The sequence below is a fragment of the Manacus vitellinus genome, unplaced genomic scaffold, assembly GCF_001715985.3.
Source record: "Manacus vitellinus isolate BGI_N305 unplaced genomic scaffold, ASM171598v3 scaffold_1_pilon, whole genome shotgun sequence".
In the NCBI taxonomy this organism is placed as follows: Eukaryota; Metazoa; Chordata; class Aves; order Passeriformes; family Pipridae; genus Manacus; species Manacus vitellinus.
The window spans coordinates 19,705,524-19,727,862 of record NW_021939396.1 but is presented as its reverse complement, the minus strand read 5'-3'; the positions used below and the strand labels follow the sequence as shown (position 1 = coordinate 19,727,862).

Genomic DNA, 22,339 nt, shown 5'->3' with positions numbered 1-22,339 from the left:
AGGCCACTGGTTGGGGAAAGGGTTCTTGCATGTCCTCATAAAAAAAACTGAGTATAATCTCTTCTATAAACACATCTGTGGGCTAGGGAACAGTGATGGGGAGACAGACTTTCCCTGTAACTCTCAAGTTCAGCTTAGACTGCAGTGCCAGAGACTTTCATCAGATCAGTAAAACTTACTTGGATGTTAAGACTTGTTCTTAACATTTCTCCTGGATCTGCCAATCAACAAGAAAAAAAAAATTTCACCAACTACTCTGCTGTCTACCCAGAGCCTGCAGTGTGACTTTGGGAGCCTCCTCGCTAAAAAGGAGTGACTTAGGGATGAGCTGCAACAAGACCTTGTTTGAGAGGCTTGAAGAAATCACACCAGCCACATGAGCATGCAGCCTGCTCTGAGCCCAGGCTGGAGCCAGCAAACATGGTTCTTATCAGCATCTGCCCCCAGTTTGTCAGCCCCGTGCTTTGCTGCAGGCCTTTCCTCAGGCACTGGTCCTGCACACAGGGCTCAGTGAGAGCAGTATCTGCTGGTGAGGATCTCCTCTTGCCGCTGCACAGAGACACTCACTGAAGGAACAGGCACCACCAAAGCCCAAAGATGGCCTGTCCCCATGGCAGGAGTCAACACCTCACCCTTGATGCCAGGCTGGTCCACGCAGCTCACTGTGGCAGTTCTCCTAATGCCATTAGAAGCTTACTAGAGATGCTGCAGCAGTTACGTGAGGCCATTCCCAGAGTAACATTTACCAAACTGTGGACTACAGCAACAAAAGGGATTGAAGATGAGGATTTGTGAACCCATCAGCAGCCACACTAGAGCCAATGCAGTGATGAATGGTGCTGGCAAAGCAGCGGCAGTCCTGGGGAAGGACTTTTCCCATGTATATCCTTCAAGCAAATTTGTGAAGAAGGATCTGCAGGGCAGGAGCCCCTGGTCAGCAGCACTCCAGTGCGATATTGGCAGCACTGCTGCCTGTCATAGAAATCTCATGCCTGTCACTCACAAATGCTCTTATTTCAATAGAAGGATCAAAATTCAACAGGGAATTCCTGAGCCTGTCCATGTGACTACACTCACACAGCCAAATACCAAAGCTACCGTTGAAAGCAGGCATGTGTGCTCCACACTGGCCAAAAACAACCATTCATTTTACCTTCATTTAAAGTTCAAAAAACTTTAGCTTAAGATTTCGGTTAGCAGAGCACAGTTCTATCCTCAGGGCTTGGTTTCTAGAGCCAGATTACACGCACTGTGGTGAGAGAAGTCTCTGGCTGTGCTGCTGCCATCATCTGTGCCCAAGTAGTGAGGAGCAGGGCAAGGCAGGCATCTGCAGGCAAACCAGGAATACCATCTCATAATAGCAATATTAGAGTGCCCATCTTGCCCTTCTGCTTTAGGGAGAGGGTTTGCTAAAACCTGACGTTTGACAGCCTCTCTCCTTGACTCTGCTGCTGCGTACATGTCGTGCGTACACACATCTCTGTGTGCCAGACATGCACACCCGTATGCACATACATGGTTTGTACCTGCACATGTGTATTTCTGCTCAGTGCAGTGCAGACAGTGGTCCCCAGGCACACAAGCATCCTCCTGGCAAACACATACTCGGCACACATAATATTAACACATCAGCATCTCCGGCGACTGACTCCCAGAAGGAGCTCTACCTAATATAGCGACAGAAACATTAATATTTGCTGACTCAAGGGCTCCACCAGGAGGAAAAAACAGTTCGGATCATCCCCTAGGAAAGGCTTAGAAGGAAGATGCTCCTCCAGCAGGCTGGGGGGGGTGACTGGCAGGGAGGCCACACTTCCCCTTTCAAAGCTTTCATCATTCAAAGACAAGGATGAGAAATGTGGCTGAAGTGGGTTAGCACAGTGTCAACCGGCCAGGGGCTGGCCACAGATCCAAGGGTGCTGCCACGCACACAGTATCCTCATCTGCTGCTAAAATCTTTACCAATCCAGAAACACTAAGAAAGAGGTTGCTAATTGCCCTGCTTTCACCCACTTTCTTTCCTTTTCCAGCAAGGTCTGGGAGTAGTCACTGACCTACCCCACTCCACAGTGCTTTCGTGGCCAGAGTGCAGGGCTGGGAGCACACTGTCAGCTTGTGGCTACTGACAATCAAGTCAAATGGCCTCTTGTTTAAATTGGAATTTAAAAGGTGTGACTGTACCCATGAGCCTTGGCTCCTATTGTAGCCCCCAGACAGGTTTCTGCTCATCTGACCATTGCAGATATGTTCTTCACCGTGAGACAACCCCTCCAGAAGCACCTTCTTTGTCCCGTTGACTATAATGGAAGTCACACGTCAGTCTTACTCCAACCCAGAGCACACAGACCACATATACTGAAGCGACAAATCACAACTTCCCTCACACGCCCCCATCAGGCTTTTTTGACTGCGATGGCCACAGCATGAGCCAGACACACAGAGCCAGACCCACCTTGTCCACCAGAGCCCTCACAGGCACATTAGGTTTCTGTCCAAGACCCAGCTCTCCAGACTCTCTCCCACTAGTGGGAGAGGAAGGGATCTTGTGCCCTTTGTGCCTCTGAAGGAGGCACAAAGGGGCAGCAGGAGTAAGACTTTTGACCTGACAGCCTTGAGGGCACCGATACCAGCAGGTGTGAAGTTCTGACAGCTCAGCCCCAGCTGCCCAGTGCTGGGTGCCTAGCCAGCCCCAGCTCAGGGGGCTGAACCCTGCAATGCTGTGCCCAGGCAGTAAGGGTGCCTGCCCCGAGGGCATGATGCCCTTGATATATCAGGGGCCACCCACTCAAAATATATTTTAGCAATCTTTCTTCTTTGAATCTTAGGGACTCCTAGGAGATTTCTCCTTGAGACAAAAAATTTCAGAAAAAAACCCAAACAAACAAAAAACCAACCAACCAAACAAAAAAACCCAACTCAAAACATCTGTTTTCTCTCTGGACTGCAAACCCCATTCCCAGAAACAAGAAATAGCAAGTCAAGAGCTCTCAAACCACAAGACAATGTATGGAGCACTCATAACTTTCTTCCACAACCCAAAAGGTGTGAATACCGACTGTCACAGCCCAATTCTATTTTTGGATTTCACAAGGAAGCATGAAACTTGTAAGTAAAGGCACGGTTCTCTCCACGCTCACATTTTATTGAAACTATACACATATTTTACACACAATTTGAGTGGGAGCTGTTGTACCAGACTTTGGTATCTCATATACATTTACAGAACCTGAGGACATTGCAGTTTCATATTTGAATACTCTCTATACTCTCATCTTAATTAACAACACTCAAAACAAATGCTTTTTAGTGCGTTCAGTGACATAACAGGTTCCATTACTCAACAACAGACCCATTTACAATATTTTCTCTTTCTCCCTATCCACACAGTATTTCCAAAAGGCGCTTGATTTTCCTCTCTGAGTCCACAGTTCTCTTGCAGCTGCAGGACATTAGTTAGGGACACTGGTTCCATCTTTTCTCTGTATTCTCCAGGCTGCCCTCTGCCCTCCTCCAAGTAGCTTATGTCAAATGATGCAGGCTCCTCTCTAGGAAAAAAAAAGCTGTCCCATTTCCATGATCAGTATATCCTCCTGATCTTTTACAGAGACCAAACAGAGTCAGTTTTACTGCTTATTTTTACAGCAGGGACAATTGTTCACTAAGAACTATGCTAAGGCAGTGAACCTGTTTATGAAACTCAGGTACCCAGGGCTATGGCTGATGTGGGCTGACAGGGAAATAACACTTAGACCATCCCATCACCGATAACCCTGGGCTGTCAGCTCACCTCATGCCAGGCCTATCGAAAGCAGCAAAAGATGTTTGCAATGATAAGACTTATAAAAGCTCTCACACAAAATGCTGAACATTATGAAAAACTCTTGGGTTTAATAAAGCTTTGTCTAGCTTGTGTAAACACTCACTTCACCTTTGAAAAGAAATGAGCGTGTCTATTCGCAGATAAACCATCTACAACTGAATAGTATTCCTTCCACCCCAAGTATCACTGCAGCACGTGAGCCATTCTTCAGTTGCTCCATTCTCTGCATGTGATGTCAAAAAATTACAAACAGCTTTCAGGCACACACTGGAACACACCAAAAACCAAACAACAGTCCTTTGTAAAATACTGCTAATCCATACTACTTCAAGGTTTGTTTTTCAAAGGTTTAATACCTTCTTCTTCTTCTGTGACAACGGTTCCAATGGTTCACATTAAACCCACAACTTGGTTTACCTTCATACATTATTGGTGCTTCCTTACTGCCCAAGCAGTATGTTTGTAGCACCTCAAGGGAAAATCCCTTGGAGGGATATGTCTTCTCACCCCATCAATGCACAAGTGAAACCGAGGTTTCCCCCAGCATGTCAGAGAAAGATGGACAACACCCAGAGGTGGCTGTTCCAGTGTCAGATGCCGATTACAACTCAGCACAACTACAGACTGCTTAATAAGGCACTTAATCAGTGAAGCAGGGAAAAACAGACTGCACAAGCCAAAGAACTACAGGATGTGGTTTTTCTCCTCTGTTAAGAGGTATGCCTTTTCAAGGATCATTCAAAGTCCACTGACTTGCTCAGTAACAGCTGTAAGACTAATTTTGCATGTATTTGAATTAAACACTTACCAAGACCCATCACCTTTTCAACCAGAGTAAAACATTTTTCAGACAAAACCCGGGTTAGAGGGGAGATCAAACTTTATTCCTGGGTTTATAGTTCCGACCTGAATAATGTCTTCCCCCATTCAATTATTACTTTATCTGCAGCAGGATGAAAGGGAAGAGCTTTTACTCAAGACCAAATCTATAAACATGAAAATAATTTATTGCAACATTTATACAGAGTGATACCTCATCTGGTTTTCAGATTAAAATACCATAACATGAGGTAAATATGCAGTTTGCTTTCTTAAAACACTACCAAAGTCTTAAAAAAGTAGTAGTATCCAGGTAATTTTTAAAGACAGCAATGACAGCAGATGAGTCAGGGGAATCTTAAAAAGGCCATCTTTTTACAAAGCCATATAAATTTTTTAAAAATGATCCCCCTCCTTTTTTTTTTTTTTCAAATGACACAGAGAGAAATATATTTACTCCTCTGACAAACAACACGAAAACCCAGAAAAAAAAATCCCAGTAGACTCTGATTCCAGGAGATGAAATTAAGTCAACTTCACAGTAGAAAGGGAAACGAGGAGCAGGAAGCAGTCACTATTTATTTATCAAAAATCTGCATCCAGAGTGAAGACATTGTCCATTGTTTCTGCCATAACAGCAAAACGTTGATATTCCGAAACACGTTTCTCAAAGAAATTTGTTTTTCCTTCCAGAGAAATATTCTCCATGAAATCAAAAGGATTTTCTGCATGAAAGACCTGGGGAAGGAAAAAAGTACTACAGTGCTGATTCTGATAAGGAAATAATGCTTTAAAAATAAAAACAAAAAACCAACAAACAAAACAGTAAAATCCCTTCAAACTAGACCATCCCTGCTGCAATATGCTGTCGGATCTATGGACACCTGTCTAAGCAAATTCAGTACTGCCACTCCCAGGGGTTTGGTCTGTGGTGAAGTTCACCAGTACAAGTTGCCTGTTATTCTTTGAGGACTGCAGCACTTGAGCACAGCTTACTCTTTCCATTACAAACCTGCCAAGCAGCTGAAGAGAAACAATGGCCTAAACTGTTCTTATTCTTTTAAACAGTGAAGCAGATATATTAATACCGTGGTTTCAGCTGTCACCCACAGAAAGTCCATGTGCTAAATATGACCTGCTCCCAGGCATGATAAGAGAGTGTTTTGTGGTGACAGCTTTCCTGGGCTGCACTGGCAGGCCAGCATTCGGGGCAATTGCATCTCCTACCTTTGAGAATCCGAGCTCCATTAGTAACCGGTCTGCGACAAATTCAATATATTGCTTCATCAAGGTGCAATTCATTCCAATCAGACCTACAGGTAATGCCTCTGTCAGAAACTCCTAGAAGTTAAAATACAGGTGACATTTAGATAAATGAAATTTAAGAAGAGAAAGGAGAGAAGACAGCTGTGCTTCACAGTAACAGAATTTATGATGTCCCAGGCTCCCCAGGCAGTTGTCTTCCATCACTAAATTCAAAAAGTGTCTTCTGTTTTCAGTAGTTGTATCTTCCTTTATTTTTAGCATGTTGCTCTGGAAAAGGCACAAGGATTTTTATTACTGCCCTCTCATCTGCTTTTCCCCACCCCCCCAGCTTAAGCTTCAGTATAAGCTTAAGCTCTAACTTCAATAACACCTACAGACCATAGTAGTGGGACCAGGAATAGATCCAGAAATCACCAGTTTTCCTTGGCTTCCAGACATTACAGAATGAGAGATCAGAGAAGTAGTGATATACGTGTGAGCTGAACCCAGTCATGTATATGTTTAGGCACCTGTCAGTGTTGTTGAGATAAAGCTGGGGAATTTGTAATCATCACAGTAGTTAGATGACAACAGAAAAGAAAGACCAAACTAAAATCCTGCCAAACACTCAGCAGTGCAGAAACTTGTACCTGTGGATGGGTAGCACTTCACGTGAAAGAACTCGACATGAGTCTCAGAGGGAGTTAAAACCCAGCATGGTACACATGGCCAGAACAGACCCTGCCTTTTCCCGAGGACAAGCAGAAGAAACAAAGATCCTTAAAGGCCCAAGATAAGCAAACTCTTCTCTAAGAGACAGTTGCAGTTGGACTACATAATTGTTTGTAGGTTCCTTCCAACTGGAACTATTCTATTCAATATCAAATAAGACACCCTTTCTTCCCTACTGTCATTAGGAAAGAAGCCAGCTACCAGCTTCAGCTTCTCCCAGTTGCCTGACAACTGAATGACAGAATCACAGAACCAATTTGGTTGGAAAAGACCTCTGAGATCATCAAGTCCAACCTATGACCAAACACCACCCCGTCAACTACACTATGGCACTGAGTGCCCTGTCCAGTCTTTCCTTAAACACCTCTTGGGAGAGTGACTCCACCATCTCCCCGAGCAGCCCATTCCAACGTCTTATCACCCTTTCTGCGACAAAATTCTTCTTCCTGTTCAACCTAAGCATCCCCTGGCACAGCTAAAGACCATGTCCTCTTGTCCTGTTGCTGGTCACCTGTGAGAACAGACTGACCCCCACCAGGCTACAACCTCCTTTCAGGCAGTTGTAGAGAGTGATGAGGTCTCCCCTGAGCCTGCTCTTCTCCAGGCTAAACACCCCCAGCTCCCTCAGCCACTCCTCACAGGACTTGTGCTCCAGACCCTTCACCAGCTTTGTTGCCCTTCTCTGGGCCCCTCCAGCACCTCAATGTCCTTCCTGAAGTGACAGACCCAGAACTGGACACAGGTCTTAAAGTGTGGCCTCACCAGTACCAAGTACAGGAGGACAATAACTGCCCTGGTCCTGCTGGCCACAGTATTCCCGATACAAGACAGGATGCCACTGGCATTCTTGGCCAGCTGGGCACACTGCTGGCTCACGTTCAGAAAGTCTCTGACTCTTACTGTTACCATTAAGGAAGACGGAAAGTATAGCATGATGCATCAGGGACTCAGGTCTAAGCCAAGTATTAAATATGGAATCCCAAAAGTTGAAAGAGCAATTTATTTATTTTCACACATCAGATTGGTCCTGCACTGCCCATAATGCTGTCATAGTCAGACTTACCTGCTCAATTTCAACAGCATTAATGATGATCTCACGGACTCGCTCTTCTGACGGTCTGTTCACTAAATAATGGAACATTAGACAAGCAAAATCACAGTGTAGACCCTGAAATAAGAGAACAATGAAAAAAATAAGTCAGTTTTACCCTCCTTCTCATAGTTTGCTCTTACCCTGAGGCAGCCTCATTTGGATTGAAGCTTCCTAGCCTCCTGCTTCTTTGACAGTCTTGTTGTTATCACATGTAGTGCATATTTTCAGTTTACAATTAAGTAACATCTCAAATCCAGTACATGCCACCTACGCCAAAATAATGCTCAGCATACATGTTTCTCAGGTAAAATTTTGTTGAGGGCTGCTCTGTTGTGAGGGATCCTACACAGAGCCTTGCTAGGTCTCTGCCTCCCATAAGAGATGATTTTGCAGAAAGACTCCTACATCAAGACCTGCACAACTACCTGCAAGTTAAAATAGACTGTTTACCTACTCTTCGCTTCAAAATACTTGGTTTAAGTTCTTTCAGTATCATTTCTTCCCTTGATTCTCCTAACAGTATTTTAAGAAAGAAAAATTCAGATTAGAGTCACCAAATCCAAGACTAACAAATCATCCCTGCCCCAACTAATCCCACCTTCATGTTTCACTCAGCTATTCTGCACAGAGCCTCATAAACTGTGCTCTTTTCCAGGATTTCCATAAAAGCCTCCAGTCAAGATAAGATAACATTAGGAGATAAGCAACCCCTCACAATACCAGACAGCTACTCCAAAAGGTGCCTTGGTTGCCATTTGACTTGCATGGCTACAGCTTGAGCCTCTGGCTTCAGCCATATCCACCACTGCCAGACTAAAGGAGCACTGTGCTACTGTCTTTCCTCTCAACAGCAAGGTGGTCATTACAGCCAATAAGCACCATGATGGCACATCCGGAGTGAAAACCAGTCAGAAGGATTTGGCAGACTATGGGCTACGAGACAATCCAGTACTACCATTAACAAGGGTCAAAACAAAACCAAGAAGTGAAAATTTTTTTGAAAAGGCTATAAAACCCTTGTGATTCAGGTCATGAAACAGCCCTGAAATACCACAATTTGGGAAATATCCTGCCTCTAGGGACAGCCTTAGCTGCCTGCTGCTGTCATGTCCAGGGCAACATCACTAGCAGGATGCAGGATATGCCTGGCTTCTCCAATGAACCAGTGTGCTCTGCTGACTGGTGCTCCCACCAGCTTTGCACCTTTCAGAATCAGAGATGCACCAGCTCAAGAACAGCCTGGGAACAGAGCCTCCAGCTCAAAAAACATACTGAGTGTTAATCATTTATCTGTTCACGTGCATCAAAAAACAGTTTGTGCAGCTTTCCACTGTGGATTCTTTTTACTGCTATTGCTTTTGTAACAGCATTTCCTGGTTTTCAGCGCAGGTGCTGTGTGCACCAAGCCTTGCCCTTCATAACAGCACTGCAGTTGGAATTATGCCAGCAGAGCCCAAGAAAAATTCAGTCTTTTGGTGCTCAACTCTGCAGAGAAGCACAGTTACACTCGTTCACCTGTAAGTGATCCTTCTAACAAACAAGTCCTTCCTCACTCAAATGGATCCGTTCATAATAACTCAAGGAAGGTCAAGGCTGGAGAACTGTTTGGTTTTACTTACTGATCATATCACTTTCTTCAAGTGTCTTTTAAAGACATACTGTAAGATGTCTCCTTTCAAATCAGTTTATCTAACCCATGAAAATTACTTCCATTACGATAAAGCTCTTTACTCTTTCAGACCAACTCTTTTAAGTTACAACCACTAGCATGCTTATACTGCATACAAAACCGGTCTTTCCACTTTTTCAGTGCTGACAGCAATGTCAGTAGTGTGGTGCACAAGCCTCAACCACAAGCAACAGCTGCCAACTGGCAGGAAGCAGAGAAAGAAAGGGGCACTTGTCAGCACACGGCTTGCCATGTTTGGTGTGATCACATGCAGCCCCTCAGACCCCTCACATCTTAAGCTAAGAAGCACTCCCCTCTAAGGCAGATCTGTAGCTGCCCCTTCCCAGGAGATTCTATTGCTGTGCAGCAACACAAGAACATGGAGAGGGTCAGTATCTGCTGCTTCTGCAGTGACCTGCCACAGCTGGCCTAGTGACAGAGGCAGGCGGTTGACTGCAACCGTCGGAACCCACAACTAGGAGCAAGTGGGGAGTGGTACAAGGAGACCATTTGAACTTGCCTGAAGGCTCAGAGTCACACACTAGCCAGGTTCTTGCTTCAGCCAGCACCCACTACAGTTGGGGACCATGCAATTCCACCCCAGTCCTTGAGCAGCCAGGCCTTTGCCTCCCTTCACAGTAGAGGAAAACAAACATCCCCTTCAATCTAAGAAGTTCACCTTTTTAATAATACTATATGCATTAGTGTGCTCAGTTTGGCTGTGATAGAGTTCGTTTTTATTCACAGGAATTAATTCCTTGTTTTGCTTTCCTTGTGTGCACAGCTTTTGCTTTCCCTGTTAAACTCTCTTCATCTCAACCAACAAGTTTTCCAGCTTTTACCCTTCTGATTCTCTCCCCGATCCTAACAGTGGGGGAAGGGAGTGATGGATGGCCAGGCCAAACAAGTGGTGGTGAATGGAGTTAAACCCAGTTGGTGGCCAGTAACAGGTGGTATTCCCCAGGGCTCAGTTATGTTATGTTATATATGCTATATATATGTTACTGGCCCCAATGGCCAGTCCTGTTTAACATCTTTATCCATAATCTGGGAAAGGGGATCGAGTGTACCCTCAGTCAGTTTGCAGAAGACACCAAGTTTGGTGGGAGTGTTGATCTGCTGGAGGGTAGGAAGGCAGAGGGATATGGACAGGCTGAATCAATGGACTGAGAACAACTGCATGAGGATCAATAAGGCCAAGTGCTGGGTCCTGCACTTGGGTCACAACAAGCCCATGCAATGCTACAGACTTGGGGAAGAGTGGCTGGAAAGTGGTCTGGTGGAAAAGGACCTGGGGGTGCTGGTTCAGAGTGGCTGAACAGGAAGCAGCAGAGTGCCCAGCTGACCAAGAAGGCCAATGGAATCCTGGTCTGTGTCAGAAACAGTGTGGCCAGCAGGACCAGGCAGTGACTGTCCCCCTGTACTCAGCACTGGTGAGGCTGTACATTGAATCCTGCGCTCAGTTTTGGGCCTCTCACTACAAGGAGGACATTGAGGTGCTGGAGCATGTCCAGGGAAAGGCAACAAATCCGGTGAAGGGTCTGGAGCAAAAGTCTGATGAGGAGTGGCTGAGGGAGCTGGGGGTGTTCAGCCTGGAGAAAAGGAGGCTCAGGGGTGACCTTATTGCTCTCTACAACCTCTGAAAGGAGGTTGTAGCCAGGTGAGGGTCAGCCTCTCCTCCCAGGTAACAAGCAACAGAACAAGAGGAAATGGCCCCAAGTTCCATCAGACAGGGTGTTAGATCAAAACAACTTCATGGAAATTGCTGTCAAGAATTGGAACAGCCTGTCCAGGGAAGTGGTTGAGTCACCATCCCTGGAGGTATTTAAAAGACATGTGGATGTGGCACTTAGGGACATGGTTTAGAGGTGAACTTGGCAGTGTTAACAGTTAGACTCAGCAATCTTAGAGGTTTTTTCCAACCTAAATGATTTTATGATTCTATAATTATAGCTAGAAGTCTGCTTCTTTCCCCTTTCTCTGTCAACACTATGCATTCTTCATGAATATAATCCTGCCCTTCCCCTGGAAACTCACTTTTCCCAAACAGTATGTAGGACATGCCACATTACCTCATCTCTGCTAATAAGTTCATTGGAGAAAGTCAGTCCAGGCATCAGGCCCCTCTTCTTCAGCCAAAATATAGCAGCAAAGGAACCCGAAAAGAAGATGCCTTCCACTGCAGCAAAGGCAACCACTCTCTCACCTGTTTAACATAACATGGTTTTTGTTAGACACAAATTACTGTATTGCTCATCAGCAAGATACACCCTCAGACAGACTAATGCCAGAGAGGAACAATCCCCTTTGCAGCACTAGGTGCTGTTTTTGAGCACATCCTTCAGCAGATCCCGAGGCATACAGGGTCTACAAACCCAACAGGACTCAACCACAGGCAACCCCAGCAGAACTGAAGAACGAGGGCACCCACTGAAACTGCTGCGGGTCAGAAGTGAAAGAACATAATTGTGGCCAAGACATTAGTACTCCATTATCTCTTTCTCCTAAAAGGCAGGAAAACGGCTGTGTAACTGACAGACAACCTGAGACAAGACCCAATCTCCTATAAATTAAACAAAAAACCTAACACCTTCTGCTTGTTGAGAATCTAGATAAAACCATATTCTTACAAGAGTAGGAGACAGAACATAATTCATCAAGACACAAAAAACTATTTATGTTATCCCACCCTTCATCCAAGGAAAGCATAGCATTTTTGGTTCCAGTTCTCCCTGTTTTCTACAGGTGTGTGTTTCTTCAGACTATAAGACCATCTGACTGCTTAAAGACACACCATTCCATGTACACTACTTTAAAAAACTTCACAAGATCCTTGGGTATATTCTAACATGAAGGGCTTTTGCACTAAGTGCTGGTGCCTTTTCCCAGTGAGAACTGCACAGAATTTTGTGTAAAAAAGAAAATAACTGCAAAATAGCCAGACGTCCCACTTCCTCTATGAGATACATATGCCAACTACTGGTTCATTTGAAGAAAGTTAGGAAAAAAGCATGGAGAGCAACACAAAAGTATCACAGAAGTTATTACAGAAAGAATTTTTCTGGCAACACTAAAAATCTCCCAGTTTACTTCTATAGAGAAGGGGAGAAAGGTTCCTCATACAATATAGTTTAATGATGCACGAGACTGAGTATGAGTGTGGATGGAATGCACGAAGTTTGGGGGCAGGGAGCAGGGGGAGTGTAGTTTTTTGAGTTAGGGAATGTTCTGATTCCTGGCACACCCCACACTGCTGGGAGCCAAATGAAGGAGATGATGAAGGAGCTCCACACACAGCAAGCAAAGCGAGACTGAGGAAGGAGTGGGACACTCCAGGACAGGACAATGTACAGCAACAAAAAAGAACCCCACTCAAGCAACAGTGTGAACAACAGATGCTGCAAAAGAATGATATTCAGATTTGTTTTGCTTGTCAGGCTGAATCTCTCCATCTCCTATACTTTCTTGAAATACAGAGGATGTTTGGTTTAAAAAATTCACCAGTCCACCCATTATGCATTTCAGCTACAGTTGGCCCTTCAGAGTCGACCTTGTAAGCTGAATGCAGAACACTGGAAAGGATGCCCTGTATTGTGCTGATGGAAGCTGAGCCAGTGTCACAGCTCTGAAATGAGATACAAAAATTAGAAACCTGGTTCCAATAGCAAACCAGAAACACCAGCAACAGATGGTTCTTCAGTCTTTTTGTCCAGCCTCAGTTACAAAAAAAACCCCATGGATTTGTCTATGTGGAATGAACACAGAACACAGAAAATGCCTGGACTTCAGCTACCCAGTTCTGAACACTGGAGTACAAAATCGGAGCCAAGTGGAAGAAATAATCAAAACTAAAAAATAAGGTCTACAAGGAAAAACTGAAGAAACCAGAGTTGTTCGGTACAAAGAAAAAAAAAGACAGAGAATTCCATAAGCATTTTTCATAACACAATTTCAGGGGGTACTGCCACTACTATATTTCATTAGCTGAAGATAAAAACATACATGCTCACTAGAAGTTCCTTCTAGTTCTTTAGTTAAACCAGAGACCCAGAAACCACTACATCTGTGGAGAACTTCATTTCATGTTCCAAGGGTGCAGCTTACTCACAGAGGATTAGTTTGCAATACGCAACGGAAAAAAGTTTTTAAGAAGCTACACACCAAAAGTGGATTCTCGGTCTTCAATCCACTTCAGAGCCCAGTCTGCTTTCTTCTTGATACAGGGCATTGTTTCAATAGCATTAAATAAGAAATCCCTACAGAAGAAAATAGAGGTAAAACATCAAAACAGTGATTTATGCAAATCTGCCCTGGTTGTCCCTTCTGGCTCAACCAGACAGAGGATCCCATTATGCAAGGCTCTGAACTAACCCAAGTTAAGAGATTATTCCCACCCCAAAGGAGTGATGATCTGTCCTGCATTTGGCTAGGATAGAATTAATTTTCTTCCTAGTTGCTGGTACAGTGCTCTGTTTTGGATTTAGGATGAGAATAATGTTGATAACACACTGATGTTTTAGTTGTTGCTAAGCAGTGTTTACACTAAGCCAAGGACTTTACAGCTTCCAACACCACCCCACCAGCAAGTAGGCTGGGGGGCATAAGAAGCTGGGCAGGGACACAGCCAGGACAGCTGACCCCAACTGGCCAGAGGGATATTCCATACCATATGATGTCAAGCTCAGAACATGAACTAAGAGGAAAGCTGGCTGGGAGCTGCTGTTTGGGAACTGGCTGGGTATCAGTCAGCAGGTGATGGACAACTGCATTGTGCATCACTTGTTTTGTACATTATTATTATTTTATTTTTCCATCCTATTGAACTGCCTTTATCTCAAACCATGAATTTTAGCTTTTCCCTCAGTTCTCTCCCCATACCACTGGGTGAGGGCAGGCAGTGTGGTGATTAGCTGTGTGGTGTTTAGCTGCCTGACAGGTTAAATCACGACATGATATCTGACAGCAAGGGCAGAGAGAGGCAGATGTGCAGAAAGAACAAACCCAAGGGCTCAGAGGAGGCGAGATGCAGAGAGGGGAAGGGAACTCAAACCCATCCCAGGAGTGCTCACCCACCATAACACACTGCCTCTCAGACTTGAAGCCAGTCACTTCAAGCCTACCCACTGAGCAAAACCTCATTTTGCCCAGCTTAACAAAAGGAACTGGATTCCCACACACAGAGACTCTGTTCCCACGATGAAGGGAAACTTTACAGTTCTCCCACTGTCACCACACAGGATGCCACCATGGAAAACCAAGCTCTGGCTGACCATCACCATGGTGGAGTCTCTGAGGGAAAGTGTTACTTTTCAAATGTATTACTGTTTGGACTAGCAAGTTCTTCAGACAACAAAGGTGACTGGGCTATCCAAAGAACCCAATCCTTCAAAAATAAGCAGTTCAAGTTGTATGAAAAAGCACCGACAACAAAAATGTCACAAGGATGCAATACATTGATCACAGTATATTACAAACACCAGCTGGATCATGAGCACTCAATTTCCTCAGGCTAATCCTTTGCTGATATGAGAGCAAGAACCACATCAGCATAATAACCATTAGGAGTTTGTCTAACTTTTAACAACATTTCACAGAGTCTGCAATTCTTGCAAAGATTTATACAAATATTAACTAACCTTGTGACACTCTCACATAAGTCTTTTGGTCAGTAATTCTCCTCTATATTTTGGGGGTCAGGCATGCAGGCCTTGAAAACTTTAAGGAACCTTCCCCAACTCCCCCAGTAAGTCAGTATGAAACAGGAGACAGATGCTGCTGCCCAAATACGGTGCCATTGGCCTAAGTGACAGATTTCCCATGGGTCTGTAACACATTCAGAGGTTTACCTTTTCTTGGGATCTTTGATGTAGGTGTCTATGAGCAAGCTGTACATCTCTGAGTGAACATTCTCAATGAGAATCTGAAAGCCATAGAAACAACGAGCTTCTGGGATCTGCACCTCCTGACTAAAGCGTGCCACCTATCAAAACCAGAAACATGACAATGAGTACAGTAAAACAGTCCTGCATGACACTACTCTGAGCTTAAGGAGAGACAAAAGATCTCTGCCACAAAGACAAGATGGGAGCAGTTCAGTCCTACTTTGTTCAGAGGTATGTCAATAGCACAGGTGTAGTGCAGAGGAAAATAAAGCAAGCTAACTAGAAGTAAATACATCTCTTACATGTATTGGATAGAAAGCTGAAGCATGAGAGCATACATATACAGGAGTAGAATAGCAAAATATTGCAATGCTAAACATTTCATACTGAACAAAGCCTCAGACTTTTTGTTGGTCTTTAAAAAAATAAACAATATGACATAAGACATGTTCGTGCAATATGTGCACGTATATTCTACGCATTATAAACATTCGAGATTTAAACTGGGCCTTTGCAGACAGATACCACTGCTAACCTGTGGTGAGATATTCTCCAGCCCAGAACAGACTGCAGCAGAAAGATTTCCCCACCTTTCTAACAGCACTCACCTGCAGCCCTGAAAGGTCCTAGGATGCCATTCAGTGAGAGCAAAATGGATTTTACCAAAATGGGCCGTACAGATCATGGCACAGCCATGGTCTGTATTCGCTACTTCCCATTTGACATGAGTACAGGAAAAAATGTGGGGTTCTATTAAGTCATTCAGAAATGTGCATCAACACAGACAAGCAGGGGCTGAACCTAAAAACAGTACCCAGAGTAATGTGATTTGGAGTCCTGATGACCCCAGTTGACCCAATTTAAATCAAATACTGCTCCCAGAAGAACAAGCTGCTTGTTCCCCTTGGCAAAGGTGATGTGGAAAGGAAAAAAAGTACACATCTAATAAAGCTATGCATTAATGTGAGAAAGCTAAAATGAAAAGTCAATTTGCCAATAAAATGAGTAAGCATTCAATCCTTCTGTAAATCTTTCTCACCAGGTTTTCATTTACAATTCCATCACTGGCTGCAAAAAATGCCAGAACATGAGAGATAAAGTATTTTTCATCTGCTTTGAGCTTGTTCCAGTGAGGAAGGTCCTTTGACAAATCAACCTAATGAAAAAAAAAAGAAAAACATTATTGGACTTCTGACTTTGTCATTCTGTAAGAACAGAAGCAGCCCAGTCAAATAACCGAGGCAGAGTTTTGGCATTTGCTCTCAAATCTTTACATGCAGAGAATTTAAATACATGTGACTGTAAAAGACAACAGACACACTGAAGTACTGCTGTCTCTCTCTGCAACAGTAATATCATGTGCTTGTTTCACAGCTTGTATTTTTGTAACATGGAATAAAAATCAGTGTCTATTAAATAAATAAATCAGATTTTGAAAAATATTACTATCTTTTTGTCATGAGTATGAACATGCACCAATAAGCAGAGCTCACTCTGAGGCATTTAAACTTTACTTGAAATAAATGCTGATACTCCAAGCAAGCTATACCCAAGTGTGCCAAAAGATGGCCTGAGGGGACTTTTGCCTTTGGCAGGTGTTCAGCCTCCATCCTGTTGAAGAACGGCATGGAGCAAAAGCTGTGCAACTGCTCTTGTCTACCAGACCAAACTCTAGACATAGCAGAAAACCACAGCTTCCTTCCCATGGGCCTTTTTTGTTTGTTTGTTTGTTTGAGGGATTTCTGAACCACAGCAACAGTTAAGTAGGGCCAGGTGTGAAAAATACAGAGGCCTAAAAACATATATATATATGTACACATGTGTGAATATAAACATGTACACTTATACATGTGTCTAAAAACACATACAAACCAGTTTTACAGTTAACTTTCCAGTTCGTTTGGAAATGCACTCACAGATGGTAGGACAGTGTAAGAAGGAACCAGTAACATAGTAAAAGGGAAATGCTGGTGAGGCAGGAGTTCAAATGCCTTTTCTTTAATGCTTTAAATCAACGTTTACTGCAACAGGGCAGCAAGCCTTCCAGGCAGGCAATGGAATAGTACCTCTATGAACCACTGCTCCTCATCATCCCAGGACACTTTCTGGACTATTTAGAGCCTTTCACTTCACTTCTCTGCAGTTGCAGATCACTGCTCACAAACGAGCAAAGGCTGCATAAGCTTAGAGTTGCAACAAACAGCTCCCCTTGTAGATAATCTCTCCAAAGCAAAGCAGTGTTCAGAAGTCTCCACTGCTGCAAGGACAGCAAACCAAGTATTGCTCAGGTCTGGCTGACCAGCAGTCTCAGGGAAGAACTTACAGCTGGCATTGTAACACAGGGCAAGCATCTCACCAGAACAATCAGGAGTCATTTTTAGCAAGTGTCTCTGATTAACACAATCTTTCTGGAAATTAGATGCCTAACATTAAAAACCAGAATTCACCTGAAATTGCCCAGAACATCTTACAGGGGAAGGAGTTAGTTGCAGGCTCAGACATCACAGCAGGGTAGGAGCTATGTGACCACAGTTCACAGCTATCCAGCTTAGGGTCACTCTATAACCAGAGGAACAACCCAGGATACAACTCCACCTCATCTTAAACCAAACACCTAAATCAGCTCTGCTGAATTGCCCTGTGGAAGCAGCTTGCTTTCCACTGTCCATGAAGGGAGTTCTGTTTTGGTGCTGGCATCCCTTGTTCTATGCCATTAACTCCAATCCTTACAACACAGAAGCCAGCAGCAGAGCTGGGAAAGGAGCACCAGGACACCAGTGGTCTGAGTGCCTTGTGCCAACCCACTGGGCCCAGGGCTCACCTCTTCTGCTGTCCAAAAGGAGGCCTGAGCCTGCTTATACATCTTCCATATGTCTGGGTACTGGATGGGGAAGATGACAAAGCGGCGGTGATTCTTCCTGAGAAGAGGCTCCTCATCAAGGTCCGAGCCATTTTCAGCAGCACTCGGTGGGGAGCTCTGAAAATAAAGCACAGTTCTGGTTAAAGTTACCATGACCTATTCCTCTTCTTCCCCACATCTCAAAGGTGTGGTTCAAAGGCCACCCGTGTCACACAGACACTCACCTGCCCAGTCCCTGGGGTACCTGCCCCCTTGCCCTCCATCCGTGCTCCTGGGGCAGCAGCACTGCCTGTCCACCGGCTCTTTCCAGCACAGCTCACACCAAACACCCTCTCCCAGCTGTGCCTGTGCCAGGAAGTGCCTGACACCTGTGTGCCAAAGACAAAGCCTTTCTGCAACATGAGGAGGAAACCTGCCCTGGGAGACAACATCAGCTGCAGTGGTACTCACACGTGTGAGGTCACCGCTCAGAGCTGCAGCCCACAGCCAGCACAGCTCCACCAGGCTCATCGCCCAGGGTACCCCACAGACATCTGCTTTACACTGAGCCACTGGGGCCTGGATGGACTTGCTTAAAAATGCCATGAGATCACAGAAACTAATCCCAACTGATAGAGGACAGCCCTGTGCCACGGCGAGTCTCAGCATGGAGGTTTGTGTATGCAACCCTGTAGTGTGCAGAGGGCAGCCCGCACACCGCTGTAGGCTGCTCTGGAGGCTCTCCCTCAAGGGCCAATATGCAGCTATGTGACTCTCTTTCCAACAGCTGGTAGCAGGAAAACCTCTGCCTGGAGTCACTCATCTCCACCCTGATCCTTCTGTGGGCTCCCAGAGAACACATGAGCACAGCTCTTCCTCAGAGAGCTCCCAGCCTGGCCAAAGAGGGGACAGCTGACATTTAGGAGGCAGCACAGAGAGGGCACTCTATGAGCAGGGCCTTCACCTCACCTCCAGCTGAGGACATCTACTGCCAGGACCAATTCCAGGCAGCATTCTACCAGGCACATCAGCAAGCACCTACTGAAGACAACAATTGTGAAGAGCTGTCAGGACAGCATACTGCAACCTCTCCAGAGGGGCTGGTGACTGATCAGAAGTTTAGCCAGCAGGATGCCTTTCTGGGTCAGTTCCAAGATCCCACTGACACTGCTGTAGAGGATAACCAACCACAGGCAGTATATGAAGTATTACACATAATACAGCAGGAAAGGGGAGCTAAAGGTTTTGAATACCATTGTTACTACCCTCCTAGGAGGTGCCAAAGTCTTTTCCCTACCCATCTGCTTGTAACAACTCACATAATAAAAAGTAATCCTGTAGTTCAACTTGGAAAATACTCTACTTACATTTTTTTTTATTTACATAGCTACTTACATTTTAAGAAAACAAATAAAACCCAGACACACATTGCAAAACTGGCATAGGCACCACAGATTCCCAAAGAAAACATATCAGGAAGCATATTCTGGGTTACAATTTTACCACTTTATTATATTTTTAAGTATTATTCAACTACATGAGACAAATTCCCAGCATCATCTTGCCAAGTCTCTGCTGAAGACCATGAGAGTGCAAGACCTTTTGTATTTCCCAGGACACAGAGATGATTTCAGTAACCCACTGGAAGAATTTGGGCTCAGCGGGGATGGCACCTTGTCTTAGCACACACCTTCTCAGGGCCTGCCAGGCAGCCAACATCTCGATCTGCTTCTGCATCTATCATCATCCTTAAAAATGGAAACGCTGCAAAAGTCTTCCTTGTTAGCCCAGCCACTGCTGGCTCATAGACAGCAGTGGTCCACCAGGACCCCCAGATCCTCCTCCACAGTGGCCCCAGCCTGTACTGGTGAAGGGGGTTATTCCTCCCCAGGTGCAGGACCCAGCGCTTGCCTTTGTTGAATTTCAGATAGTTCTGCTCTGCCCATCTCTCCAGCCTGTCGAGGTCCTTCTGAAGGACTGCACAGCCCTCTGGGGAGTCAGCCACTCCTCTCAGTCATGTGATGTCAATGAACTTGCTGGGGAGGCATCTGCCCCTTCATGCAAGTCATTGATGAATAAGTCAAACAATACTGGGCCCAGTATCAACCCTTGGGAGACACTACTAATTATAGGCCTCCAACCCTGTGCCACTGATCACAACCCTTCAAGTTCTGCCATTCAGCCAGTGCTCAATGGCACTCACCATCCACTCATCCAGCTCACACTTCCTGAGCTTGCCTATGAGGATATCACGGGAGACACTGTCAAAAGCCTCACTGAAGTCTAGGCAGACAAAATCCAATGCTCTCCCCTTGTCTTACAGCCACTTGTCCCATCATAGAAAGCATTCAGGTTGCTTAAGCTTGATTTCCATTTGGTGAATTCCCACTGACTGCTCATGATAACTGTCTTCCACGTGCTTAGAGGTGGCCTGAAGATTCCATCACCTTTCCAGGAATTCAGATCAGGCTGACTGGCCTGTAGTTTTACAAACTGTATAAAAAAATTTTTTTAATTACATGGTTTTAGTTGTTTTGGGCTTTTAATTTTGAAAAAGGACAGATCAGCCACAGAAACTACACCATACTGAAACCTCCCACTCAGCCTACATCTGACCTCCACTATCCCCCTCCGGGGTAGAGAGGAGTTTCACAGGCAGGTTCCAAGTTGGTAGGCTGCTAGTTACAGGACAGTCCCATCTCTCTCCATTTTGGTTTCCATTCCTCTCAGCAAAAGTTTTACCAGAGTAATACTCGTTACCTAGCCTGTTTGTTAACACAGGCATGTACCAACATGTCTTGGCACAACTCAGCTGAAAATTCAGGGAAGATCTTCTCTAACTCGATTTCAGATGCACTGCACATTCTGGTCACTGCTGGGAATTCTGAGCAGCCACCACCTCGTGCTGAAGGAGCAAAATGGTTTCCCAGCCCTGCCTTCCTGGCTCCACAGGGCACTGGCAGGGGTATGAGGAGCAGGAGAAAGTAACAACCACTAGGTCAACACTGCCCTCAATCTGCACCCCAGATCTTTTACTTAATCCTATGATGGCACATAAAACAGTCAACACTTACCACAGTAACAAAGGGCATCCAGTTTATTATGTGTATGTGCTTCACCCTGTTCAGACAATGTGACTCAAACACATAAAAGAGCTGAAGCTGGTGGGCACAGGCCAACCCACGCTCTAGCAAGATCAGCCACAGCACATTGCTCAGGACCACATCCAGATGAGGTTTCACTATCTCCCCCTTCAGAATAAACAACTCTTTTCTTACATGGAAATGGAACCTCCCGTGTTTCAGTGTGTGACCAATGCCCCTAGTCCCATCATGGGACACCACTGAGAAGCACCTGGCTCTGTTTCCTTTATTCCCTCCATCAGCTATTTACACACTCACAAGAGCCTCTGGAGTCTTTTCTTCTCCAGGCTGAAGAGACCAAGCACTCACAGACTCTCTTCATATGACAGATGCTGCAGTCTCTTAATCATCAGCTCTTTGCTGGACACACTCCAATACGTCATATCCCACTTATTCCGCAACTGCTAGAAACAACTCTTCTGCTGATGTCAATAAAGCAAATGGACAACAAAGACTGCTTAGTGGTACCAAAATTTCTTCCATTAATTTCAGAATCAGCAAACTAGGAAATAATTAACAAATTTACAAACATACAACCATCACCCCACAGCAAGAGCTGTTGGGCTACATGTGCAAGTATCACAGTTACATGCTGCGTATCAGCTGTAGCCAAGGAAAAAGCTAAAGGTGCTGGCAGAGCCAGCACTGTCATGTGGCACATACTATGAACCCTAGTAAGAGACTGCACATACATCCCATGAGCTCCCAAAGCATTCAGGCTAGCTGTAGGCAGTGCAAGCCATGCTAGCAGGGAGACTGGGAAGACCACCAGCATTCGTGAGAGAGACGGCTTGCGCTGTACAGCCTCTGAGGAGCACAACACCCGCTGGTTCCACACATCCAAGGGCATGCACAGGACTGACTGCCATGTGCCTCTCCACTGTGGGTACAGCATGTCACTGTTCAGGGAGAAACATTAAGGGGCTTCTTAGGCTTGTATTTAACATGGTACACCTGTTTTTGGAAATGAGTACTGATGAGACACAAGGGTTTCAGAAGACCACACGGTTTCCCCTGACCGTCGCACACCGCGGCCCGGCTTAGCACGGTTATACTGGGGAGACACCAGAACGGAGCTGAGACACCTCCCAGGGGCA

General features: G+C 45.1%; 1 protein-coding gene across 2 annotated transcripts; it reads right to left on the bottom strand.

The window, feature by feature from the left end:
- Positions 1-3,110: 3,110 nt before the first annotated feature.
- RRM2B (ribonucleotide reductase regulatory TP53 inducible subunit M2B) lies at positions 3,111-21,206 on the bottom strand. Of its 2 annotated transcripts, none has more exons than XM_029959351.1 (9): positions 21,174-21,206; positions 18,082-18,237; positions 16,300-16,416; positions 15,225-15,358; positions 13,540-13,634; positions 11,451-11,584; positions 7,680-7,784; positions 5,867-5,980; positions 3,111-5,377 (listed from the first exon to the last, which is right to left on the bottom strand). In XM_029959351.1, the coding sequence occupies exons 1-9, from the start codon at positions 21,189-21,191 to the stop codon at positions 5,225-5,227; spliced, it is 1,026 nt and encodes a 341-aa protein (XP_029815211.1). In that variant the 5' UTR covers positions 21,192-21,206; the 3' UTR covers positions 3,111-5,224. The 2 variants fall into 2 exon arrangements, with proteins under 2 accessions (XP_029815211.1, XP_029815210.1); XM_029959350.1 differs by lacking the exon at positions 21,174-21,206 and adding an exon at positions 18,345-18,464.
- Between the last annotated feature and the right edge of the window lie 1,133 nt (positions 21,207-22,339).

Bases quoted from the DNA above. Each gene is read 5' to 3' on its own strand.
- RRM2B (XM_029959350.1), bottom strand. From the start codon at position 18,383: ATGGAGGGCAAGGGGGCAGGTACCCCAGGGACTGGGCAG. The intron at 18,238-18,344 runs GTGAGTGTCTGT...CTTTATTTTCAG, and splicing joins GTACCCCAGGGACTGGGCAG to AGCTCCCCACCGAGTGCTGC. The intron at 5,981-7,679 runs GTAAGTCTGACT...TTTAACTTCTAG, and splicing joins ATGCTGTTGAAATTGAGCAG to GAGTTTCTGACAGAGGCATT.